General features: G+C 46.7%; 1 protein-coding gene across 1 annotated transcript; it reads right to left on the bottom strand.

Moving 5' to 3' along the window:
* Nucleotides 1-346: 346 nt before the first annotated feature.
* Nucleotides 347-27,140, bottom strand: LOC131265299 (LIM/homeobox protein Awh-like). Its single transcript, XM_058267560.1, has 6 exons — nucleotides 27,114-27,140; nucleotides 8,461-8,642; nucleotides 989-1,206; nucleotides 693-911; nucleotides 470-610; nucleotides 347-372 (listed from the first exon to the last, which is right to left on the bottom strand). The coding sequence occupies exons 1-6, from the start codon at nucleotides 27,138-27,140 to the stop codon at nucleotides 347-349; spliced, it is 813 nt and encodes a 270-aa protein (XP_058123543.1).
* Nucleotides 27,141-27,799: the final 659 nt, after the last annotated feature.

Genomic DNA, 27,799 nt, shown 5'->3' with positions numbered 1-27,799 from the left:
TGCATGCAACTGGTTGCCTCCGCTCACTGATTTTAGATGACGTTTGTTTAACCTCCACTTCTAACGTTCTTCGTAATTCGGATAACACCAAATTGTAGGCTAAATGATATTGTTGTGAAATGTGTAGTTAGATTCCCGTCGATATCAGTAACGGAGCGATCCAGCAATGAGTTTCTTTGGTAGATTTTTCCTGCTCAAGCTCGAAGCTCAAACGCTTTGCGTTCCCTTTGCTTCGAATTTACTTGTTCGCCCATGTTCTGGGCCAGATCTTCTTCGTCGTCTCTCAGCAATCATCCATTTTGCAACTACCAGAGGGGGTATGCAACAATGATTGCATTCCCATGTGTTACACCATCAGATTGATGAGGTTCACTGTGGTTGGAAGGGAAAAATCATTTGCATTTGAAATTTAGTTCTTTAATAGACCTTATTTATTTTTGCACAGCAGATGGTTTAGTATTGCACTTACCGTGAGAATTAAACATTGTTCCGGGATGCTTCCCCATTCCAGGCCCTTGATCATGATCGCCGAGGCTCGTCTGTCCACTGCTGTTATTGTTCATATCTTGCCGCAGCGCGTTGAATAAATTCGGATTGTGATCGCGGGGAACTAAAGAAATATAGGAGATGCGAGAAAGAAGAACAAACTCTGTAAGAAAAGCATAAAAAGAAGGTGACTTGATGTTACTCACCGTGTGTATGTTTCTTCTGACGTGCGCGAGAGTTTTGGAACCAGACTTGTGTCACCCGCTTGCTCAACCCTGTCAACTGTGCTATCCGCTCCAAGTCCTGACCGTCCGGATTGCTGTCGATCTGGAAGTTGGCCTGCAACACTTGTAGCTGCTCCTCGGTAAAAGTTGTCCGGACGCGCTTCGATTTGTTCTTGTTGTACCCATCGCTACTGCAACCATCTGGAGGGAAAGTGTTGAAGAAATAGTGCAGTTTGTTAGGAAGGTATCCTTCGAGATTCCCGCTATCCGCAGCTTACCATCGCTCGAGTTCGATCCATCGTCGACGGTGTCCATGTAATGGATCTTGCACATCACCTTGTCATCGATCAGCGCAAACTGTTCCCCGGTCGAGAGTTGCCGGCCGCAGGTGTCGCAGGAGAAGCACGCCAGGTGGAACACGAGATCGCGAGCTTTTCGTACCCAGTCGGAAGCCGCTATCGTACGGCAGCACTTGGAGCATTTGGCACCGAATGTTCTGTTGAAAGCGACAAACATGAGCAATGTCAGGAAGGTGGGTTTATGTTAGTCTAATTTCTAGTTCGAAAATATTTTTAATTACTTATTCGATATGATTGTGCTCATCTTTGAAAGCAATTTGTACCATCGGAATCGAATCGAAAAAGGATCTAGAGACAATCGGCATAAAAGAATGGCTTTTTCATCCCGTGTAAAATCCATAAAAAGATCCTCTACAAAGCATGTAACGATCGTTTGGAAAGACTCTTACTCCTACAAAGAAGCAAACGCAGGAAGGAGAGCGCAACGGGATGCCCAATTTAATTACCGTTCCTTGCATGGTTTGGTAGTGTTTCCTTTCTGCCCGATTTGTTTCCACTCGGAGGAAGAAGTAGCTTGAAAAATGTAAAACAAAAGCTGAAATCGCTCCCGCTGCGACTTCCTTTTCTGTTTCTGACGCTCGGCTACATGCTGCTACATTTACTTCGACTCCGCGAGTCCCAACGCCCGTCCATTCAGCGTCAGTAAAATCCTTCACCTATGCCCCCCCACGTCCCTGCTCGCGCGAGGGTCACCTGGAAGAACCCTTGAGCAACGCGCGCCGTCAGTTTATTCATTCACTTATTTATTCGGATGGTGGGGTTATTTATTTAATTTTAATTGAACCTGCCTGCTCGCAAACCCCACTGACTTTCGCTTGGTGTACTGGTGTGGTCGTGCGACACCTTTTTCTTCCCACCCATTATCAACCTTCGTCTCCTCCGTTCTTGTGTTTGCTTATGTGTGTTGTCATGTTTTTCTACAGATTTTTTTCTTTCTTTATTTTCATATTGTTTCAGCACAAGTCCAGTCCCTAAAACACCGCACCGGGAGCAACACCTTGTGGTGGACATCACACCCAGCAGTCAAACGGATCGAAAACAAACGCAGCATCGACAAACGTGGAACAGTAAAACCCGGCGGGCAAAACATTACAAAAACTTCCCAGAAAAAGCTGTAGGCTGCTGCCCAGCAACTGGTGCCCTTTGGTGCGGATATTTGCATATTACATCGAGATCGAATTATTGAACGCCAAACACAACTGTGCGCAGGCCCGTGACATGGGGACATTCTCCTTGGGTTTTTGTTCGCCCCGCAATAAGGAAAATTAAAAGGCGCTGGTCGCCAACGGTAACCGACGACGGCGGTCACACTGACGGACACGTATTGGAGTGGGTTGGCCAGGGGAGCGAAATGCGATCCCGTCTCTCAAGACGCGACGACGACAGACGGCTACCGCGATAGCCCTGTCAAGGTGGCACTCCTTTCGGGCACGATTGTGGCGATCCTGTGGAGTTTGATATGACGTCCGATCTGCAGCGATACTGCCATTTAGAACGGGATTGCAAGATTGTAGCAAGGTGAGTACACGTTCTTCCTGAGATTCTGTATGTTTTCTTGTGAGGTACTCTGACGGAAAACCAAATATTAAAAAAGTAATTCTGCTCAAGAAGTAACAGGTACTTAATCTTCCAAACTACTAAAATCGACGATCCCAAGATAATCGCTAAATGTCACCGGGCGCAAACCAACACCACTTCGAACCCGACATTCCGACGTCATGTTGTGTAAAGATATACGAGCAACACAGGTTAATAATGTTGGCAGGCAAAAGGGCGTCCCGAGAGGGGCATAAACCACCCCTTTTGCTGTGATTAATAATCAATACCAATTAAAAATTAAATTATGTGAAGAACGCACCGACCACTCGGAAGCGAACGTGCAAGCGGAGCAATCGAAAAACAATTATATCATTGCGCGCCTTAGTGCGTCTCGTGCCGTGCCGTGGGTCTGGTTTTGCTATGGTTTCTTGCCGATAAGACATTTGTCCTGTTTTCTTGTTGCTGTAATCTCCACCATCCGTACGAACCTAGGGAATCGGAAGGCAGGAATCGGAAGCCAACGGTCTTTCCCATTGGCGACTGGTAGATATCGAGAAGATAACAGGGAAAGGAATGGAAACGAAAGGAAGAAAAGCGAACGGGGGAAGGTCGTCGGGAGCACGATATGCTTGTGATGCTGTGTGAAGACTGACCGGAGAGCGATAAATCATAAACTCGTTTGTAGCAACACCAAACACATTTATCACACCGTATGCATCAGTCAACCTGGTCGACGATGGCGCGACCCGGCGTTCGGTGCGTTGTAAAACAACAACAACAGCAGCATCAGCAGCACCACTGACAGCAACAACCGCTCCGGCAACATCCTGCACAACCAGCGTCCCTCCACCCCGCCCGATGGAGTATAAAAACACAAAATTTAAAGTTTTCAAAGTGAGAAGAACATAAAGAAGCAAAAAAAAAACAACCAAAGCGACACAAAAACCGCCGTCACAAACCGCAGAGACAGCAACTGCACAAACCGCAGCACAGTGATACACAAAGGGCGATAGGTTTCCAGCTGGTCAAAAAGGAGTCGCCATCAAAACATAACATCAGCGCAAACGAGTACGAACAACATCGCACGGGGCGGTAGCGGTGTCGGAGACGCCGTCCCTCCATCGTCATCATCTGCGAAGGCAAAGGATAACAGGCGAGGCTACTTTAAACGCTATATGCGCTCTAACGAATGTGCATCCGTATTCGATGCGCACTCGCCATCTTTCTCGACGAAACCGATAATCGGATGAAGTACGTTCAATGGAGACGATGTACTTGATGGTATGGCCACGGTGATTCTAATCTACTGCCGAAGAACACATGCAATACCAGTGTTCTTTCCTTTTTTTTTTCTTTTTTGCTTACAGATCAGAGATATTTGATTGTAAGTTCCCCCACGCCAGGAAGCTCCCAAGAACACTATGCTGCACAGTTTATAACAGTATGAGCTTCATATTTTTAAATAACTAGAAGCCTTCATTTGAAGTAGCGATATACTACACAATATCAGCATAGAAAAACAAGTTAAAAGTATACTAAAGAAGTAAGTAACAGCAAGCAAACAAATAAGCATTAGAAAATATGTGATAAAGGACAAAGTGGATGAAAACATCTTGAAAAAAAGGAGAAAACAAGGAAAATTATGCAAAAACATTAAACAGTGTACAAGTTTAATGTAACAAAAAAAAACATAGCATGCAATAAACAATCATGTACAAAAATGTCCCCACGAGGAAGGAGCACGCGAGAACAACACACCGTGAGCAGATGAACAAGGCGCGATATGTCTTGTTTAATTACCGTTGCGATATGAGCATTTAGGTTAGTGCACCACTTCGTGTCGCATCTGGGACGAAGAACCTTTGCCTCGCCCCAGCCATCCAGTATCGTAACCGATCGGTCGTTCACAACGACGTTCAACCCGAATCAGATCTTGCCCCTTTAACAGTTCATCCTTCTTGCCCTCTTCACTATCGTTTTTACTTTAGTTCCCTTATTTTTCCCTCGAATGTCAGATTTGAGCGAGCACGCACATTATAAATATTTATTTCGCACCGTGCCGTTTCCATGGGCGAAGATTGATGGATTTATTTTTTTATTGTCGCATCACCTCCAGCCTTTTCTTCGCCATTTTCCCGAAGCCGTAGGAACGTTGTTTTATTAATGTCCCTTTGCTCCAATTGATAAATATGCCAATTGATAAAAATGATAATGCGCTCGACGTGATTCCGGTTTTCCGGCCGGCGGACTCGATCGACAGCCGGTATGTGTGTGTGTGTGTGTGTGTACGCTCGTTTGTGCGTTTAACGTGTAACCGATGACCAGAACCAGCCCGTGAGCATCTCTTCACGGTTCGATCGATTATCAGGCATCGAACGAGGAAGACGTGAAGTGTTTCCGACTCCATTCTTTCGCTGTTGAGGGCTTTCCCTTGTCCGCACGACACGTCTCAAGCACAGTTTCCGTCAGGTCGGAAGGAACGAGGATTGAGATTTTACCTCGCACTGAGTTAAGCATTGGCGCCGGAACAGTTGGAGTGCTCGACCGAACCTGGGCTGGGTTTTAGAGACGCGGCTAAGCGCGATCTCGGAATCTGTAACACCCATCTCCTGCGGCTGTCCCGAAGTTTGACACGCGTCAGATGACATCGCAATTCCGATCTCGGTGTCCTACCAGCGGTCTCGAGATCCTCAGGGTGCGTCTCGAGAACCTGCCCCAATCTTGCCACCACGCTCTAATCCGACAGCTCCTACCGAATGACACCTCGCGCGGCTGCGCAGCGTCCGGTTCTGGAACGTTCAACCTTCGTAGGCTCGCGCCGTTTAGCGAACGGCCAGACCGCGGCGGGGTCTTGCGCCGTCAGATAAAGTGTCGTGATATAATAATTCCATTCGGCCCATAAATAAATCGCTGTCAAAACAAGTCATGCCACGCCGAGTGTGACTGAAGTGTGTCCGTGTTTCGTTTTCGTCTTCCGCGTGTTTATTTTGCTTGTACTGTTGGCCGTGGTTACATTCTTGAGAACTCAGACCATGGACTCGGTCAGCAACACTCATAACGCAGCGACTCCAAAGAAGATTATTATGAAGTAATGCAATTTTCTACATTTTAAGATTATTTTAGTAAGTGTTATATAATGTTTCAGTTCAATCAAAGGTGTGAAGGATGTTTGTCAGAAAAAAATGTCAAATTTGAATTCATCACTTGCTGTTAACAAAATGGATTTTAGGTTAATTTTAATAAATAAAAGATTTAAACGCTTCATTTAAATTATTCAAATCGAAATTTCAAGAATAAAAATTGGAAAACAAATTTAAATACGCGCAATGTCTCTTGCAACGTGTAAATACATCAAAGGATGTGAGCAACACGTTGCATCCTTGAACCTCCCGCCGCAGAGTTCTGCTCCAAAGAGCTCTCGATTCGGCCTATTCAGCCAACCGACTGACTGTGTAACATCAACATTAACAACATCAACAATGACGAAAGCCCTTTTGCCTGTCAATCCGTATTTCATCGGCTCAGCTCCGCGTGCGTCTCGGGCCGAAGGAAAACTCTATTTATCGATTGTGTGCACCGCCCGGGCCAGGCCGATACAAACATAAATATACATCAAACAGTGCTCACGAATAAACGTCAAGCGCGGGGTGAGCGAAATCAAAACAAAGATTTTATTCACACACACACGCGGAGGGGGATGCTGGGTAAGACGACTCGACAAATCGATCGCAGGAGGCCGGTGCGCTAGAAAAGGAGCCCGTCTCTATAAATAAAAGTACAAACTCGCCAGCGCGACAATGGCGCTGTTACTGTTGAGAGCAGAGGGCAGAGCCGCCCCGGAGGACGTGGACGCGGTCACCCACTCCGCAACAACGGGAACGGAGTCAACCACCAAGACGCCAAGGAAGGAGGATGAAGAGAGCGAGAGTGAGAAAGCGTTTGGCAGAAAGCGGTAAGATTAATAATCCTCCTTGCCCTAGGCATGGGAGGTTCGTAGCTTCTACACTCGCCCAAGTCTTTCGTTGCGTTGCGTTGTTACTGCCTTCGATCGACTGTCGAAAACGAACCTAGCCCGTTCGCACCGATATCGAGCCTTTTTTACACATTTTTTCAAACTGAAATCTCCGTTGAGATCCGAACGGCCGAAAAGGAAGCAACTTGTTGCAGGAGGCCGGCAAAAGATCGAACACATTCCGATACGGATACGGTGTACGGTTCGTGCGGTTTTACTGTCCATTTATTTATGTCTTTTTTTTCCCCGCGCTCGACCGACTTATGGGTTTGCTTGATCCTGGGATCATTTTTCCCAAATGAAAAAAAAAAAAAAAATATGAACACCCCTTCGATGGTAGTCCCCGTTCCCAATGAAGCGAAGGCTGGAGGAGGGAGGACGGTCGGGGGTGCTCCGTGGTAGAGAAATATCAATAAATTATTTCACTTTATAAGCGGAGGGAAAATGATTAATTTCTTCTCCGGTGGGTCTTCGATGCCGGTTCCATCGCAAATGTTCTCCAATACGGCACAAACACATAAACACACACACATTTGAACTGACCAACCATTCCCGATCCGAGCTCGAAACCGATCGGGATCGCGGGAGGCTCAAAATCACCATTCGGTGCTCAGCATAAGCATTCCCTTTTCTTTCGCCGGTGTTTGTTTGGCCGCGGGAAGAGGTTTGTTATTTATTTTGGGTTTTACTTCGGGTCTATTTTTTTTTTCGAACGCGGTTGGTTTGTGCATTGTGGTCGATTTCTTTACCGTTCGACCCTCGGACGGAGTGCCAAACGGAAATCGCTGCCCCCGGCTCGCGGAGGTGAGCGTATTGTGCGTGATGGTTGAGTTATTGATAGAAATATCTCACTTTTGGCCAAAGTGCCGGTCGGCGAGCACCGAGTGGCCACTCGGAATCCGTATCGCTCGCTTCTCCCCTTGGGGGGAGGGGGGGATGTTTCCTTTCCTCTCCCTCCCCCCCAACAGGCATGTGAAATATGATCATCCTACATCACACAGGCGCACGTGTGTGCCGGAGTCGGGGAACTGCCGGATTTCGGAATGATTGACAGGTCCCTCGGCGTGGCATCGATCTTTTTTATGATTATTAATGTATCTCTAATACCATCCCGACCGCCCCAAGATCGCACTCGCTTTCTTCAGGTGTCTTGTTTGGCTGATGTATCATTCTTTTTTATGTCTTCTTGCCTCCCCGTGCACGACGATCACGATTGTTCCCAGCCTCTCCAGCTGGGCCTGCCGCGAAATGCAACCCAAGCACACAAGGCCAGGGTGTAATATTTTAATTCTCAACGGGTTAAATCTTAATTATATGTAAACAAGACTTTACGCTCGCCAAGCACGACGGAGCCGTCATCCCCGGACGGTGTAGTACATAAATCACGTCGATCTATTAGGATGTTAGGCGATCGGGCTAGCGTTGTGGAGCTCCTGGTCGGCCTGCAGGATAGACGGGGCGAACCGTTGCAAAAACGGTTTAGACGAACGAATGAAATATGCTTGGATAATCGATGACATAATTTCTGGCGAACGATAATAATTTAGAACTAATGCTGGCATTGGAAAACACCCGGAAAGAAGTCTGATGGAAATATATGAACCTTCTCTTGTATATTCAAATGATTACTTGTCAGAGTAAAAAACCAACCAAATAGACAACCTTCTAGCTGAATTTGTTAACGATTTATCTATTTTCTTTTTTAGTTTTATGTGTCCTCTTGGCAAGGAACCACTTCCTCATGGGGCGCTCCTGCTGAGCCCCCGACGTAAACCCATCCCGTTTGGTCTTTGATTTATCTGAGCGACAGCCCAATGAAGTTTCCAATTTTCCCACTTACTTGGCGTAGTCCGTCCGGCAGTAGACTTGCCGGTCGCGGAAGTAGCACGAGGGTTGCCGCTCGAGCAGCGTCAGGCAGACGGAGCACCGCAGGCAGGATCCGTGCCAGGCGCAGCCGTCGATATCGAAGAGGTACTTATCGGCGATCGGTTCTCCGCAGGCGGTGCATATCCGCAGTTCAGTCTGCAAGCAAAGAACAACAAAAAAAAGAACACGAAACGATGTGAAAATGAAAACAAATTTTTGATTTCATAAAACTCGGAAGATAAAGGTGAAAACGAGAAGGATGGAACCGAAAATTAGCAGTGCCATTGTGCCCGGGCGGGCGAGAAAAATATTGGCCAACTATTGCGAGGATCGATCAATCGTCGGAGGGAAAAAGTGCCATTTAACGATAGTCATCGATCGAACGATTGTCTCCCGTGTTGTCCCGCGTTCTTGGCTCCTTACATGCAAGCTCTATATGTTTTCCTCGTTTAAAAACGATGCGGAAGATAAAGCCACGTCCGGGTTTCAATTCAAACAATCGCTCGTTCTTGCTCGATCGGGTTTATTCGAAACGGAAACGTCTTCGGTCCTTTTGCTTTCGCACCAGTAGCCAATGATTGGGTTCCAAAGATGACAAAATGATGGTGAAAAAATGCAATAGATAACCTCAAACCTAGCCCAACACTCTACACCGATTCCCGTTGCCAAAAGACCCTTTTAAAAGCAACAGGATGAGAAGGATCAAACGGGCGATTGGACCACTTCCCAGAAATGGCGTTATTTTTCACGCCGCATCAGTTAATAAACACGCCACACTCGACAAGGGGTGCCAAAGGCGAGCTTCTGGACGCTTTTCACTGTCGAGCGGTTGACTTTTCGATCGTGATGGAATCGTCTGAAGGGCCCTCATATTTGGCAACCATAAACGATCCGAACGGAACGAAGGTCCACGTCCACCACGGCGGAGGGGTGATGTATCATCATTTGTAATTGTTTTGTTTCGCCGCCAAGGACATCGTACGTCCCTCTTCCCCCGGGGAAAAGGAAAAAATCGCACTGTCATACGCACATTAGCAGCTGCGTGCATGAGACACCACCTCGAGAAAGAGGGGACGATTTTTCCCATTTTCACTTACCACAACGACCGTGATTTGACCGTTAGGCGGAAGACAATCCCGGGTCGTTCGGGAACAAATTTATTATTTATTATTTTCGTATTGGAAACAAACCGAACACGACACGTTGCGGGTTTCGGGATGCGACCATTTGGATGCGGTTCGAGGGCTGCCGGTTCGGCTTTTCATACCCACCAACCGGCCACCATTTCCGTAAGGGCGCGCGCACGACCCTTGTTTGTTGGTTTAGGAAGTGAAACGGTTCCATTATGACAATGTTAGGCTACCATATGCTACGCTTCAAACATTCGCTGGTTGGTCTTTTGGGGGAAGGGAGAGAAAACGCGCCCTTGAGTTATAGGAAATATTACCGGTATTGTTTTAATGTGTTCGTGATGTAACTATCTTTAGATAAATTGAATAATGTTTGCATGATATTCCAGAAAGTGGCTCCAAAATTGATGGACAAGTTAAAGCATTTCTTTAGGTTTTTACCACCATTCTTAACAGACCTCAGATTCGTTGAAAAGAAAGTTTAACGCATGCACCAATTAGTAAAAAAGTGAAAGGTGCGATGAAAAATTTCAGCAATAATTTCCTTACATGCTATGAGTTTACCAACCGAACCAAGTGGCAGCTGTTGCTATCTCTAATCGCGACACCTCCAAACAAAAACTACCAATGCCAATTTCCGCTTTTGCTGACCACGCAAATATCACGATAAGCGAACTTTTCCCCACTTGATGACTGTGTTAGAAAATCCATCAGGAAGCGAAAGAGGCAGAAAATAATCTCCTATCGTTCGGGAAACGGTTTTTATTGACATGTCGGACAGGTTTAGTGGTTCTCCCGGGAATGGAGCGGAAGATTTTGGCCACCGTTGACCTTTTTTTCTTTTACTTCTCTTCGGTTGTCCTATAATTCCACTGTCACCGAAATGGGGAGCTCTTCGCGCATGGTATCGTGTTCGTCGGGAAGTAACAGCTATTAAACGAAAAAGAAGCGGGTGGCATCCGAAACCACTTCGTGGGGACCAACCGCAGAAAGTTTCTTCCAAGCCGTACCAGACGAGAGTATCCACCGACTCGCTGAGGAAAAAAAAGCCAGGAACTACGTTGACCACAGACGGAGCACCAGAAAAGACAAAACTTAGCAACAGACAGAACAACAGGGAGAAGAAAAAAATCGTCACTAATGTAATCAGATAAATCTCAGCGACAGGGAGCAATAAAACTGTCGTCGTACTTGTTACGTTCACGCCGCGCGGTTCAGCCGTAGATTTTGCCATCGTTCGCGGGTCCTGGCGCGACTCCTCCGATGCTGTTGTGTGGACCGCCTGTGATTCATTGAGTGACGAACGTTGGACGGGCGCCGGGTGACGCGGATGACGCGAGGCTTCGCCCGGCCCGGCGGGAGGGCCGGACGGACTTCTCCTTTCTCTAATCGATCAGGTGTCATCAGTAACATCCAAAATCGATGTGCCATGGGTGGAAGAGGGGCTGCAGAGTAGTCCCAGCGGTAAAAAAAACGGTAGAAAGGCAAACATGGGATTAAACGAATCGATGTCACTCGAGCCACCGAAGTGTCTTAAATTATTGTTTCACCCGATCGGGCAAATTGATTGTCTTGCGCTTTTCTCTTCGCCATATAAAACGAGAAAAAGAAACACCGAGTCTTGAACATCTTTCATGTCCGCTAGCATATTATGATTGATCAACGGATGGTTAGAAAATTTATATCACTAATTGACACATTTGTACAGTTTTGCAACAAATTTTTCAATCACTATGGCATGGATTTTTTTTTTTTGAAAATATTTGATAACGACTCGCATCGTTCGAATGTTGATTTGCAACTTTTTGCAAGTAGAAGATAAAACTACTCATCAATCGCGCTGACGTCAGTGCAGTTTGATAATCAAAACACAACCTCTCCTCAGAAAACAGACATGTCTTAACGATTGTAAACCTTTCCGGTGGATGTCACTAAAAATTGATTTATGGTTTCCCGGTAAGAGCTCGACATTCACCACGTAGAAATAGAAACATTGCTTACATCCACACTTCGATCCGAGGCCGGGGCTTAATCGTGTGTGGAGAGAAACGCTTCTCGCTTGACACCCCGTTGAGGTCTGTTTTTCTTTCCTATGAGCTACTCCGGGTGCCCCGGTGCGTATCATCGAATCGATTACCGATCAACCGTTTGCGCCTGTCGGGCGCCACTTGGGGCCGAGCTTAATGGGCTTGAAGGCATAAGATAATGGTGTACACTCACACACACACATCATACTATCACCAGAAGTCACAAGTCGCTGCCCTTGCGAAAAGCGTTACGTACTCCCCAACAGCTAATGATGCTCCGAGTTACGGTTTCGATTTTCTTGCTGGCTGCATCCCCTCGAAACGGAAGCCAAATGGCGCCACGGAGGGTAAAATTCACACTTGCGAACAAGGAAAAAAAGGCATCGAAAAAACGCAACACAAGATACGCCTAAAACAGTGCGTAAGATTTACTTAATTACCACTAATCGAGCCTGTGCGCGCAGCGCATTCGATGGCGGTACAGATCTTAAGACCCGGCCAGCTGGCCTTGCTACCGAAAGAAAATTTCGACAGAAGCGAACTCCTCCTTTGAAGAATCCCTCTGCTTCTCCGAACCGTTCTCCCCTTTTGGCTTTGTTTGTAGCGCTCGTTTTGGTCTCGAGCAGCTACCGACATTTAACATTATTTTGCGCGGCTCCAAATAGGGGGCTTCAGCACACACGAGCAGCAAACAAAAAAAAAAAAAGATCCACAACACATTAGACAAGTGAAAACACGCCATACTGCTTCGTACTGTACGCTGTTGTTGCCGAACGTTAGAGGATCGGGAGGAAAAAGTAAAACCTTGGCACGGCAAAGGTGTGCAGCCTTCAGGTTATTAAGTAATTTCTAAACCCATTTTCTAGCACGGTCCGTCCCCTGCGCATCCATCAATCAACCCTGAAAAGTGAGACTCGCCTTGGGCCGAAACGAATCGCAAATCGTGGTTCGAAGCATCGTTACGTTTCGTGATTTAAAAACACAACTATCGATCAGAGGATTAGGAAGCCAGTTGAGAGAAGTACATTCAAATGTCTTACTTTTAATGAACTTTACGATAGGTCAGAGAAAGTGAAAAGTGGCGTGAAACATTGGGTTAAATTATAATTTAGGAGAAGGCAACAAGTTTTTTGAATTTTATTTCTTCGTGTGAAGTGACATCATCTTCAGACATATGAGAACTATTTCACTCGTCCTGGCGTAGAAGATATCGGTTATTGTTTATCTCTCGCCGCAACTTCTTCATCATCGTTCGTTCGGTCGTAAACTTGGTGCCCCTCCCGGACACCCCGAAACCTCGCCACGTCGATGCAATCGTCGATGTCCCTTATCCGGTTAATGGCTACGTCAAGGCCATTTGTCAAACGGAGATCCCAAATGCTGAACTCTGCGGGTCGGTTGAAGTAGAATTTGGAACACAAAACAGTTCGGCGTAAAAGCCGAACCAACCAACCTGTTGAAGGCCCGACTGCTTGAAACCCCGCGATCGACGACGGTAACATATCCAAACGCAGCCAACCTGCTGAGCGGTTGGATCATAAAAAAAAATGAAATAAACAAACCAGAAAACGATACGAAAATCTCAATCGATGGGAAACGGTTTATCGGGCGCGAAACTTTTCTTCGAAAACACGATCACGGTTTTCTTCCTTCTCTCCCTTGCCGAGACGAGGAGTCTTTGTGCGATAAATCGCACTCTGATTGATACAAATACGTGTGTCATTTGTCATAATTTCCACAATTTCCAATCTCTCGCTGCATTCGAAGGAGCCGCTTTCAAGCACCGCCCAACAGAGGGCCTAACAGAGACTTGGACGACTTTCTTATCCGTTTTCTCAACCTCGCGTCACGTGGCACACGGTAGAAATCGATTTGAATTTGGAAAATAATCACATCATTCGGTGTTGGGGCGCTGTTTTAGTTTTCTTTATCTGTGGCCAGCTTCGCCACGCAAGTGCGCAGGCAAACCCCTTTACCCTTAACCGAGGGACCACCGAAAACATTCAAAGGGCGCATAAGTCCATTTGTTTTATTTTATCTTTCGCTTTTCGGGTGTCGACTCGTGCTTTTTTACCCTTTGCAGGCCGGATCGTGGCCCGCCGTGAGACAATCGGAACGGCTCTGGTCGAACGTCGATCGGGGATCGATCGAACGAAAACCGGACTCCGGCCGAGCAGGAGGGCTTACCGAGTGCGAGTCGAGCCCGGCTCCGGTAATGGAGACGACACGCCGGCAGTGACCGTTTATGTTTTAATAACGTTACCAATCTGTCCCGGCCAAGCGGACGACGGACGGGGTCGGATCGGTCCGAACGGACCCCCGACCGCGTTTATTTACCGGTCGGCTTTCTACACCTTGTCCCGTGACAGTTATGAACCATCGGGGCAAGTTATTGTGACGATTACCGATAAATTTAGATAATATCTCGCCCGTCGTCTGCCGCGAGCGATGGAGTTCGCGTTCTGTTCTGCCTGCGAGATGGAAATGAGGAAGGCGAGGGAAGGGGTGTAGGGCGCACGATGGGATTTTGATCGAGCGATTCCGTTGGCGTCCGTCAGAGTGTAATGTTTATGGTGAGTGGGAAAACCGAACAGAAACAGTGGGATCGATTGTTTACACATTAAATATTTTCGTTCACTGTATTTGTAACAATCATGGTACTTTTTTTTTTGAATCCTCCAATTTAGAGATGTCTACCTTATAAAAAATATTTTTTTATCGCATTGAAAAATATCTGCCTACAAATAATTATGGGTTAAGAAAATTATTGAATTCCCATTCCCGAGTTCGTAATCGCCCACTGTGCCGAATCATCCGTTTTGTAGCGCACGCCGTAAAAGTGCGCCGATGAGCATATCGGCATGAAAGAACTCGTCCAGCAGGTCCCATTGCAACGGGCCCCAATGGCGGCGTGCGGCAACCTCTTCCAGGCCTTAAACAGTGGACCAACCGTGGTCAAATCGTCGCATCCTCCCGAGTCTCTCCCGTGCTCGGTCCGGAGCTTTCAACATTCGGTAAGGAAGCCTCTGACGACTGACTGGCGGTGACTTCGATGCCTCACTCCGGCCGGTCCGGTCTTGTCTGTGAGCTCACATTGGCGCGGCACTGGGTCGGCACGGGTCGCAAAAGATAAGGTCCAATAATATATAAAAACGATCAGAATGATAATCGGTTTCATAATTTTTTTCACGGGAAATATTATTCAAATCGATCGATGCCTCCCGACGGGGCCTCCGGGGCCTCCGGGGGCCGAGACGCATGCACGGCGGCGTAAAAGTTGCCAACTCTCGGCGACGAATACCTGGGCGACGCGGCAGTGGAAAGGATGGCACTTTAGGAAATATTAATATCCGTGCAACGTTTCGGACTTTCGGGTTACGGCGCGTCGCAAAGTGCGAACATGAGAAACGATACCCATTTGCGCAGCTGACTCCTCTTTGAGGCGCTCATCGGAGAGGGTCACGGATCTTCCCAGCGCAGGCTAAACAATCGCCAAATCGAACCCCATCGTCCCAGCGAACACCACAACGATCGATCTGTCGATCGAAAAAGATCGCTTCCTTGCCGGGCCCCGACTAGGATAATCCTATTTCGCTAACCTTGGCCCGGACGCCCGGCCTGGGAACGTGGCTCGGAACCGGTTCGACTATGCTCTGCATCACCAACCCCAGTACTGTTCTCGGTGATAAATCCATCCATATTAGCATCTCAATGGTGTGGCGATCGATCGGGACCTCGGAAACGGGTTCGACGTTCGGTCCCGACGTTAGGTTTTGATAAATTTATGATTTTACTGATTTACGACCAAGCTTAAAACCTGCATCGGACGGTCGGTTTCCATGTCCGAGCCACTGCTTCCTTAAACCCCGCCGATCAGAATCGATTGGAATCGCTCCGGCGGTTCAGTTCCGATATCGATCCGAAATCTCCCGAGTCTGGTAAAATTTACCCACGTTCGTTAATACCGCTGTAAAGTAGGCCAACATAAAAACCCAGTAGCCGATCGCTTTTACAAGGCTTGTAAAACCTAGGGCTCATATTCCAAGCAGAGTCATATCCGACGAATTGCGGGCGATTGCATTTGTCAGTGCTTTATCGCTCCGATCCGGAAGGTCTTTGAAATAGATCCATGGGGAATACATTTGCTGTTACAAGTTGCTGCGAAGAAGACGATCGATCGGGATTAGAAAAACGGCTTCGCCTTCCGATTCTGTCTGAGACATAACGTTTTACAACCAGTGGATCAGTGGCCGGTGGTGTTATAAATCGATCAGAACGAAATCGTATTGGGTTTTATTTTCTCGGAAAGCATTAATGGAAAGCGAACGCCGCTTTTCACGCCACCGCTTGCCCACCACCTAAGAAGATTAAATTCTAATAATACTTTGGGCATTTTGTATCGTAATGAGATCTTCGGAAACCTTGGCGAGGTTTTCGATTTTGCCTGCGACCAGACATGTCATAAAATTCGGTAACGTATTGGCATATCGGCATGGATGCCACCCGCAAAAAACGGTGAGCGAAAATCGAGCATAATGCATTCGCCAAAATTTATGAGTTAATCTCTGGGATATAAAGTCCGAGCCGCCATGCCATTAAACCGGGTACATCGAAGGTTAGCCAAAGGATGGATCGGTTTGTCGACGGATAGCATGTTTTAGGATAGATTTTAATCTTGCCAACGAGAACCGTCTGTATATGGTTTTGCATTCTCCGGTGCATCCGAGGGTGATCTGTTCACATTAACCACATTCGAAAGGATGTCTGTCCTATCCCAAAATCATGGCGATAAAAAGATCACCAGACATGGATCTAAACCTATACCCGTAAAGCTTGTTTTGCCCAACCATCTAACCGTGCACAGATTTTACGGAGAAACGGATCGAAGGATTTGAACCCTAACGAGAAAACCACGTCGAGAATCCTCCCGGAGACCGAATTCCAGAAATGAAGTCATAAATTACCCACGAAACCCGAGTCCAATAAAATAATGCTCGGCGCACACCACCTCATCGGTCCCAGCGGCATGGTTTTATGATGATGTATTTAAAGTAGCCTTGTCCCGCATACTCGGAGCGGCGGGGAACGGTGTAGAAAAGGGTTCAACTGATCGTAAATAATAAGCAAAGTCTGAGGTCATCCCGTGCGTCGGTGCTTAATCTTTCCTGACTTAGAATCGGGTTTTGGGGGCAGGTTGTTTCAATGTAGTTTTTGTTTAAAGTATCGTCGGGAAAGCACACGTATGTGGCCAACTGTGGGTACTGGTCCGGGTGTGTTTTTGATGGAAAACTACGTCGTTTAGTAGGCATAATGAAGAATTTCTACTTTCCTTGGACTACAAACAATGAACGCGTCCTACAAGGAAGAGAGATGAATGGTGGCACAAAGTGGTATTAACAACTCCTTCACCAGTTCAAGATATTCGTGCCTCGAGCCTTCATACATGTTTGTCCTGCTATCAACTGAGCAAAGGTTTTTCTTTTTTAATACACACCTCGACTCACCTGAGAACGTACCAAACAATCTGTCGAATGGTCAAGCGAAGGCCCACTGTTAAGACCATCTGCTGGTGGTGAGAAACAAAAACCCTGTGAGTGAACAGGTTTCATATACACGACGACCCCAAACCGAGCTAGACCCCGAAACCGTTTTACCGCCCTTTTTTTCGGGATTTATGAATTATATTTATTGGAATGAATTTCTCATATCGGTTGCGGTTGTCCCGATGCCGGTTTATTTTTGGCTTAGTATATGCGTTCTCTCTTCCTCGTGCTGTCCGGTGTGTCTTTTCTCGACCACCGAGGGCCATTACTGAAGAGGTGATTTACAAGTATGGGATACCGAGGGGGGGGAGAAGAAAGAGAAAGGAAAACGTTGTCCGCTTAGGAACCGCTTAGGAAGGAATGAAATTTTTTGGCATGCTCTCGCCATAAATCAAATCCACGAGCGCGCGTCCCAAATGCTGCCGGGCAGCGTAACACTTGCCTTGTCCCCCCCCTAAGGGGTCCTTTACCGTGTTTTCGAGAGAATGATGACCTCCGAAAGGTTAGCGGAAGAGCTGATGCAGAAACTCCGAGTTTACCAGTTCCGTTTCGAGTAATGGGACGAGGAAACGGCAAGCTTTTGCATAAGTCTTCCTGCCAGTCGATGGAATAAAGCCGTAGATCGAACACTTGCCTGTGTCGCTGTATTTTTTTTTGTTATTCTTGTACGTTTTCGAGGTGTTATTTTCAGCACCATTCACTGTTGGCGTCCCGTTGGGAGGCTTTGGCGGGTTGCATTATTGCATGTGCATCTCCGCTCACACCTGGTCGCACCTGAGTGAGGAGCAGTGCGCAGGAAAGCAAAAGGTAACAACCTTTTCGAGGAATCAAATGTACTTGAACTTTGATCCGAGAAAGCGGTTGAAGTGCTAAAATTTGCGAATGTAAAAAAAAGCCCTCCCCAGCGGATGGTATTTTAAGCGAAGCGAGGTGAGGTCGAGATAATCTGCCGGGGACCCCGGTTAAGCCGGGATTGGTCAGCAAATTTTGCGTCTGAAAAGAGTATTTGCAAGGATTTATCTTTTGTTGGACGATCGCCAAAGGTTGATGTGAGTTTGGGTTTTTTTTTTATTTCAACAGACGCATCTTGTCTTGATGTTGTATACAGAATCGTTAATCTTATGGGTTGCTTATGCGATGTCAATCACATCCTTTTTTGAGTATCATTGCAAATATGATATCCTTAATGAAACCTACTAGAAAAAAGAGCGGTATTTTTATCGATCAACTTGTGACGTTTGGATGAATTGAATCTTAATAGCCATATAGTAGTTTTATCTACTTATCTTACCGATTCTTGAAGTACCTGGCTATAAAACTTGTATTCCTAGAATGTGCAATAAACTCCTTAAAGCCGGATGTGCGATATGTTTACCTTTCTAGCTGACTTCAGCTAAACTTTGCACAGGATCGGCTTAAGCCATCCGAGCGACATCCGTCCACTCAACAATTGTCAAAGGTTACAAAGCAAAAAAAAGGATCGATTCATCAACATTCTCGAGATCCTTCTCTAGGTTCTCATCTGGCCGCCAGTTTCCAGAAGCCTAGGCATCGATCAGCTTCGGGGACCCCGATGTGCCCGACAATAATAGTTTAAGTATGATGTCAACCACCCGCCAGCCTCCGAGCATGTGTCCGCACCCAGAACCGCTTCCACACCCTGTGCATCTCAACAAGCGTTTAGCCTACGTTCGGATGAAACGTCACACATGGTGGAAAGGAGCGGGAAAGCGCGGCTCGAAACAGGTAGGGACGGCATGGGGACGGCTCGAACCGGCCTAGGCGATGGAGAAGGGCAAAAAAGTGAAACCCATGGTTTTTAAAACGTGTAATCCGATTAAAATCTTATTATTGACAACGGTGTCTGCCTCCGGAGCGGATTCCAGCGCTTTTCTTTCCCCCAATCGTCCCATTACCCTCCGTCTTGCTCCTTCTCGCCGTCAACTAAAACCTGGTACGTGGTTGGAAGGAAGCTGCGTCAAACGTTCCACATATGTGGTGGGCAGAAGGTGACAGAACACCGTTGCTTTTGCAGACGCGTACCACACCACTCCAACAACACGCGCCCAACCATTACAACTTGATCGTGGCCGGCCGGGGAGCTGACAGGGCCAGGTGCTGGGGTGCTGGAAGTGGAAGATAGTTTAACATCGACTAAACGTCAGTCGAACGCATTGTCACTTAATTTAAAGTTGTCGTTCCAATGCGGTGCGCATGTGACGCCCGCTCGATTAAAGTTAGGAGTGTTAGGAGGATGGTTAGGATTTGCCTTGGCCAGGCAGAGGTAGGAAAAACGAGATACACTACGACCAGACGAGATATAGTTCGATTCCGAGGATGATTGGAATGCATTATGGTTCGTAAATTATTCATAGCATCACACAAGAAGCATTTGCATCTGAAAGAAGCGTTCTCTTTCAGATGCAGAAATGACAGGTCGAGGTTTATGTCTCTATTTAGCTTTTGCATGCTTATTATTGATGTAAATTTTTTCAAGTGTCTTCTTAATTGACATAGATTTGTTTTTTTACAAAGTAGCTTCTGGTTGAATGTTTTACTCATTTTAAACTAAATCTACTTTGATTGTAGCTGAATACGAACTACAAAAACATTTGCTGTTGGAACATTTCCACTTTATGTCGAAGGATTGTTGGATGCATTCCCTTACCTGCTTTAGCTAACTATCCATCAAAGTCAATCGTTCATAACTCACACCGTTAAACCACTCCCCGGATCAAGATCGCAGAGCACAAGAAAGTATCGCATCTGCGCTTCGGGGTTTTACCGACGCCACCCAAACGGTACAATATAGGTTTAGTTTTGTGAATGGCTTCATTGAACCGCAAACACTCTCACGCCGGACCAGAACGAACTTGCCGCGAGCGAGAGGACGCTGGAAAGGCTTTCAAAATCTCGGCACAGTCTGTTGCGGGCAAACCCCGTTGCGGGAGGACACGAGGGACCTGGTAATAATAGTACGAACAACAACATCAACAACAACAATGATTATCGTCAAGCTTATGCTTATGTTAATGCGCAAAGTCAGGCTAGACATTAATCTTAATCCCGCCAAAGGAGATTATCCTTTTGCGCTTCTGCGCACACACATCATTAGCAAGAAGTGAGTGTCCCTTGGAGGGGGAAATGTAGCGATCGGTTGGGAAAAGGGAATGGCGTTGTGTCGGAAAGATGGCGAAGCGAAGTGCACGGGGCAACAAGTGGGATTTTTCGTGTGGGTTTTACTTTCCCAATATGTGACCCGAACTGTTGCAATGCCAAAGTCAAACGGTATAAAATCTCGGTCTGTCTGGAGGATAAGGAAGAAACATCATTTTCCGAGAGCGATACATTGAAAGCTCTGTAAGCCGTCGAGTGGATGGGATGGGAAACAGTTAGCGAGTGACAACCAAGTTGTTAAAGCTGGAAAGTGAATGCAGAGTGGAATTCTGGGTTTCGAATGGGAGGATTAGGCTTTCCAGCATCATCCTCCCATTCGAACACGGTTTAGATGGGCAATTGTTGTTTTACATGTGAAAGTTCTAGGAATTTTTCGCGTTCATTCGATTCTATTTAACGATATTAAAATGCAGTCATATTTTACAGGATATCTGGACAGTTTATTAAAGAAGTACGTTTAACCAAACGAATTCTGTAGAACAAATGATCCCCACTCTTATCCTTCAATTAGTTTTCTCTCTATTAAAATAGGCACACTATTTGCACACGTTCATATTTGTAAGTGGCGATTTATGTAACCTAAAATCCCCAGAATCGAGAATCATAAGTTACGCATCAATCTAAACCTTCAAGAAATAAAAAAAAATCACCAAACGACTTCAAACGTTTCCCGCTGCGACTCGAGCTCAAGCCCAAAATCGTCCTCTAAACAGCCGATCGTCCTTTCGAGTCCATTAATTGGGTGCATCATCCTGTGCGAGCTGTTCGGTTTTATCGGTTTGATAACTGTTAGTCTGTTCCTCTCGGCAGGGTGTCTGGGAAATGCTCTCTCACACACACACAATTATTATCCCAGGTGTTTCGGGGGGTGACACACGTCCTTTATTGCTGTTGTTTTTTTCTTCTGTCCTTTACCTTTTCCTGTGGTCTTTGTTTTTGGCGTCCATTTTCGGTTATTTATGGAACGTTTGCTTAGGGGCAGCTTATGATGGTTGGAAAATTAGTTGTGAAAATCTGCACCCCGGCTGTCGAAGCGATTGGCTCGCAATCGTGTAGAGTCCGTTTCCGAGCAGCTGTTAAAAACTTTGCCCGTTGTCGAGTACAGAAGCATGTCCTTTTTTCTCATTTTCTCCTTGGCTCTTCCTTACAGCCAATTGAACGATGTCAAGAGTGTCCTGCGGAGTGAGCTTATGAACGTACAACAAATAGAATGACCCGTGGCCAGAGTCGGCTTCTGGAGACCCCGGGGCGTTACGGTTTTCGTAAAGTTTTCCCCCGATAACCGGCTGGCAGCTTTCCGGAGTTGGACTCTTTCCTCACGCCCTACCGACTCATTCCAGCAGTTGGAGACGAGAGCAAACATATGGCGCCAATGAAACGTGCGCAGCGCTTGGACCAACGTTCCATCGTTGGCCTTACGTTAACCTTCATCTTCACCTAAAACAACGCGCATTCCAGCTAAGCCCTGTTTGCGGTGAGTTAAGAAAAGCACAAGCCTGTTCTTCAACGACCTGAAGAAACGCGGCTCAATAGACATACCCGGCCGAGATTGAGCGGTAGAGGGCAAAAAAAAGCTTCGAAACTAATCCGTGTCGATTAACCATTCACGCGGGGACCACCGTTCCGCCCGCCCCACTCCCCTCGGGCTCCCTTTCGCCGAGGGGCTAGCTTTGGGACGTGATTGAGAAGGCATTAAAATTTCATAGAAAATATTTCAACATTAGCCCTGGGTCATTAATAATTTATGTACGGCGATGCTGTTTTTCCGAGCCTTTTGTTTTTCTTCTCCCGTTTGTGGCGGTCTTTCTACTGGCCTTTCTTCTACTTCCACCGGTTACACCTGTAGCTAGTGTCTCTTTTTCCGTCCCTTCCACAAGCTTTGGCCGTGAATGTTGTTGGTGGTGGAGTGTGGATTTGCGTGGCGGTGCGATCATCATTTTTTCCGATTTCTCATGCAGTAATCCCAAATTTCATACCATAATCGTGTGTGAAGTACAGCCACGCTCAATTCCACGCGGTAAAACATGTGCCATCGACGCGGCGAGGATGTGTTTTCTTCTCTCGTTCAAAGATTCCAAAGAGGAAAAGACAGATCCCCACCCGAGGTTCGCGAGCGCCGAATTACGTCCAATGATCGATGGTCGGTTTTCTTGCGTCCGAAGTCAACTTTTCACTCGGTCCCGCAGGGAGATTACGCGAAACAAAGTCTTAAGCAACAAATGCAGATAGATCGAAACCGATTGGTTGAGCTTATGGACTCTCGATTGAGACGGTAAAGCGATTGGACACGATCAATTTTTAAACACTACGACGTTCTCCGGCCGAAATGATCAGGGAAACCGAGATTGTTTTTGGTTTATGTGGATTAGATTGTGGAATGAAAATTCGTTCGTATGTTTCCTTGTTTTACAGATTAAAGCAAGCGTGAAATAATTTTCTGGAAAACAAAAGTAAAAGTGTTGGAGGATACAATGGCTCAAATGTCTTAATCACAATATTATTTAGAGAAAAAAAACAAATATCATGGAGGAACAACTGAAACAACACACGCTTTTCTCAAAAGACAACTTAAATATACAGAAAATGTTAGAAGAACGAATAAGCATTATTTAAAAGCTCGTGAATGGTTACATTTTTGTTGTTCAAATAATATCAACAGTACTCTACGATGGCCAACATTTCAAACAGGAAAAGTGCCGGCCCTCAACACTAACGCGGACATACACAAAAAAAAACCCTTCCGACGATGCCAAAGTTGAACAGCCCAAACGATGAATGCCCTCGTCAACTTCGGCCTTTCGAGATGAGGAGGAGCTTTTTTTGGAGTGACTTTCGTTTGGCGTCGACGAAACGAAACTAAAAGGAGTAGTTAGTTTGCATGTTGGGCCCTCAAGTAGGTGCGAACGCGCTCGACAATATCTTAAGCTCACTCAAGTGCACCCACTCCATGTCGTGGCGTGTCGGCAACATTAGACGGTTCGCAGCACCGATCACACCCCGTCGTGAACATCTTCATTCGCTCGATTCGCTCGAACGAAGGGAGAAGCTGCCACCATCGCCGTCCGTTTCGAACACAGCACACAGTTGCAAGTGCCTCCGACTGGCGATGGCCTCCCGAATGCGCACCGGAATGGTAAGCTGCCCCGAAAGTCGCTGGAAGCTCAAGAGACCGACCCCTCGTCCATCGTCCGGAGTGGCCCGGATCGGTTACAGCGAGTTTGTTTTCCACCAAAACCGAGCAAAAGCACTCCACGCAAAGACGCGGCAGTGCCGGCTCAAGTGGTCGGAGGAGGACGTTGGGTTGGGCGAGGCTAAGCGTGGCCACTTCGGCCACTTCGACGTTTCGCCCCGTTGGGGTAGAGGCAACGAAGTTTCAAGTTTCCCCCGATTTCATGGTACGTGTTCGAAGACGCACACCCCGCACCGTTCGTAGTTTGTTTTCGGGCTTTCGGGTGATGCCTTCGAGTGGATCGACCTCTTCACATCCAAGGAGGCGCCGCAAGATGAAACACTATACCCTACGAGGGACGTCTCCGGGATTGGTTACAGCTTCTGGGAGCTTGCAGCTTGATATGCCACTGCTTCCAGATAACGCCCAAAGAAGGAAAAAAGAGGCTGACTGACCACAAGTTTGAGGTTGTGTTTTTTTACATTAAAAATCAACTAAAGAAAAGTCCCATAGGACCACCATAAACTCCCATTCGGACGACAAACCGTGTCACCGATCATGTACCGATCGTAAAATGGAACACTTTACATGCTTTGGCATGAAAATTTCCTATCCCAAAAAAGAAAAACAACAAAATCTCTTTACCGAACGTGCCGTTTCTTAAAGAAGAACATTTCATGCCGCAAATTAGTGCACAAAACTGATCATATGAATGCGCTGCAACGGATGCATCTGAAGTCGGGCGCCAGATGGACCACATATGAGGAAAGACGATGACGAAGACCAAGCGCTTAGATATCCAAAGTCGAATACCAATGATACCAGGTGGAAGATGAAAAGAAACCGGACAAACCCAATGTGGTAACAGGCGGAACATCGATGCTTGCAAGGGGTTGAAGTTTCTGCGCAGATTTGCATAAATATGTATAAAATGTAAATTATATCACCCAGTGTGTGGCTTTTGGCGTCCCCGGGTCGATGTTTTAGCGAGGCGGCACCCATCGTAGGGTGTCTTCGACATGTAAGCTCGGTCCTGAACTTCAAAGGAATGGAGCTCGAAACGAAAGAGAAGGAAAAAAAAGCTAAACTTAACGCTTTCCCAGCGGGTTCAATTCGACGAACGCCGACGGGAGCCGATGGTGTTTAGAATTTCTTCCCCGCTTTCAGCGCTGTTTTCGGTTTCGACGACACAGGTTTTGGGTGTCATCGAAACCGCAAGGTAGCATAAACGACGAGGTAGCCACAAAATTACCATACAACAACAGTGAGTTCTCGGGCCGCTGGAAAATCCGGAGGACACCGTTTTATGCTGCACGGCTCACTATCAAATTACACGCCCGAAATGAGCCAGAGATTACTCCTGACGCGGTCGACATCCTGCCTCCCCCCCGGCGCTCGACGCTCGTAAAATCCATCCCAACCCTGACGAAGGTGAACTCGGGATCGATCGATAATGTGTGATCTTGACTGACGACTCGCCACACTCCACATGACGTAAAGGAAGTCATCGGAGGATGAATCATCATTGTGATAGTTCAATTTCAATACACCTAACCTTTTCTAGGCATTTTCAACTGGTACACTTTTCATTTGATTTAATTCATAGTATTTAGTTTTCAAGAACTAGAGAAATTGTTTAAATTCATACCCCAGAAAAGAAGTATGACATCTCTACGAAAATGTCTCACAAGCTTGACCTACTTGGAGTATTTCTTTGCGTTTTGTGCAAAGGAAAGAAAGGCTTTTCAATTTATGTCTACAAATTTCAACCATTCAATTACGTTAGCTCGTGCTCACGCCACGCAAGCATCGATAATAAATCGAAAGCACATCGTATTGAGGTATTAGAATTGAACGTTTTATCCCGCAGAAAGTATCTATTTTCTGAAGGAAACACGTCATACATCTCGCGGAAATTGAAAAGAAGAGCACTTTTTATAGAGTAGAATGACCATAACTTGTTTGATGTTGCTCTTTGCTTTTCATGTTTAAGAAATTTGTTTTTTGAAGCCTTTGTGCCTTTGGAGGTCTGTTTAAACCACGACAGCGCATTCCATAGTGTTTGGCATTTTTTCCCCCCCCCCCGCATCTTTGCACAACAACAGTTGTTACGTCCTGCGGGCGGTAGAGTGGCGGAAACATTCGAAAGCGAAATCGATTCGACACGCTCTTCGAAAACATTTCAAACAAACCCTCACACCCATCGGGGCACATTGCGGGAGATTCCACTTTACCACCCAGCTGGGCAGGATCGCTCCATCGGATTTCGATCGATCGGTTCGATAAGGGCTCGGTGAAAAACCGATGATGCGCTCAGATTTCGGGGTTTTGCCCTTACGGATATCTGCCGTGGAGTTATGCCAGGAATGTTCGCCGAAGAATCGTTTCCGGGTGGCATTTTGCGCTCAACTCGCTAGCTCTAAACAGGTCTGTTTTTTATGGGGTTTATCGAACGCTGTTAAAGACTGCGACATGTTTATTCTGAAACGTAAAGAAATATTTAGTTCTCAATAGATCTAGACATAAATCTGCGACTCAGAAAGCAGTCGTATGAGCTGCTCAAAGCGGTGAAACCCCAACACAAGTGTCTGCAATATCATCCGCTGCTTCCCACCGCGAGGCCACACAGCGCAATCGAGCAGCATCATGCTCATTTCCATTATTTCATATTTTAATTTGATTTTATCTCGCAGCTCGCGGCCTCTCGCGCCGTTTAAAGTCACACCGAGCGGCGAGCTTTGTGAGGTCCGTGCCGTCGGTGTTTTGTGAAGAAAAAAGACCCCGGAGCAAAACCATCTTCTCCCCGCACACAGCGGCATAATCCGAATGATCTTCAAATCGGCCCATCTGTGGTGTCCCTGCGAGATCGTGACGTTTCATACTGCGGATGACTTGCGGTATAAAAATAAACTGCGCCCGATCGAATCCCCCCAAAGCTGACGATTAAGACGAAAGTGGGTAAATTCAGTATTGCTCAAGGGCAGCAAGTGTATGGGACTCTCTAAGAGGCTTGGATGATTCCATGCGGCGTGCCGTGCTCGAAAAGAAACTATTTTTCATTTATCAAAAGTGAAATAAAAAACTTTAGCTTGCCATAAAAAAGCGTACACAATTCCGTTAAGCTGCCTCCAACCTCGGTATAATAATCGATTATCAATTCTCTTCGGAAGTATCACTCGACCCATCGGGGAAGAATAAGGAAACGAAAAGTCATGAACCCGTCCATTTCCCTCCGTCGTCTTTGACAGATGAAGAATCGTGGAGACACGGGTACGAAAGGGGAAAAAATAACACAAACTTTGTCCGCCGAAGAACGCGCTCCGAAGAACGTGACCGAACGTGACAGAAACTCATACCACGGCGCGGTTCGGAAAAGGGAATCCATTCAACGGGTCTCCAAACCCCAAACCGTCTCCCGGCAGTGTGTCCTTGCTTATTCCTTCATGTCACTGGCCACACGACCCGCCAGCTCGCGACGATCACGTTTGACAGGTCGGTTTGCCCTTTTTTGACAGTGTTTTGATCGGCTCGGAATATTTTATATCCCACCACCCCCGTCGGCCGCGGGGGTCACATCTTACCTTGAGGTGTTCCAGTTTGATGTCCATCATGATCGGCGTTTCTGGGTCCAGGCCCGGCTTAACGGGGACGGTCCTGTCGTCCGCCCGTCTGTCTGTCGGCCCGAATGGGGGTTTTCCGCTGAAGGGTTTAAGCCTGCTCCGGTCAGCTGACAGAGCCGGCACCCGGCGTCAAATCGTCGGTGTTCGTTTCTAGACGACACTTTACTGTTTCCTTTTTTTGTTGTTTGCTTGTTTGTTATTCTTGTTCACTCACCGTGCACTTACTTTGTGTACTTTTTATTCATCACACTTTTATGCAACGATGTTATTAGACTCTTGTGCACTAACAGAAACACTTACTCCAGCACATCTTATCTACACACAACTGGAACGTGAAGGCCGCAGAAAAATTCCCGCCAGTTTTAATTTATGTCATCGTTTCGTTTGACACACTCCGTTGTTTCGTCACGAGCGACGCGGGAAAAACAACCGGCGAGCAACCCGAGCGCAGATCCAACCGTACCGACGCGCTCCCGTGAACTAGCGGCACACACCTGGCTCGCTTGACACCGGAACTGGTCTCCACTTGCCCCGGCACAGCCTAACCCATACCGTCATCTCGCTCGCGGAAAGCACAACAACTCGCACAGCTTCCCTCTTTTCGCACCGATTCGGCGAGCACTATCTCGCTCTCTCTCTCTCTCTCT

Source organism: Anopheles coustani, chromosome 2 (assembly GCF_943734705.1).
Source record: "Anopheles coustani chromosome 2, idAnoCousDA_361_x.2, whole genome shotgun sequence".
Lineage (NCBI taxonomy): Eukaryota > Metazoa > Arthropoda > Insecta > Diptera > Culicidae > Anopheles > Anopheles coustani.
This window is presented reverse-complemented; position numbering and strand designations above follow the sequence as displayed.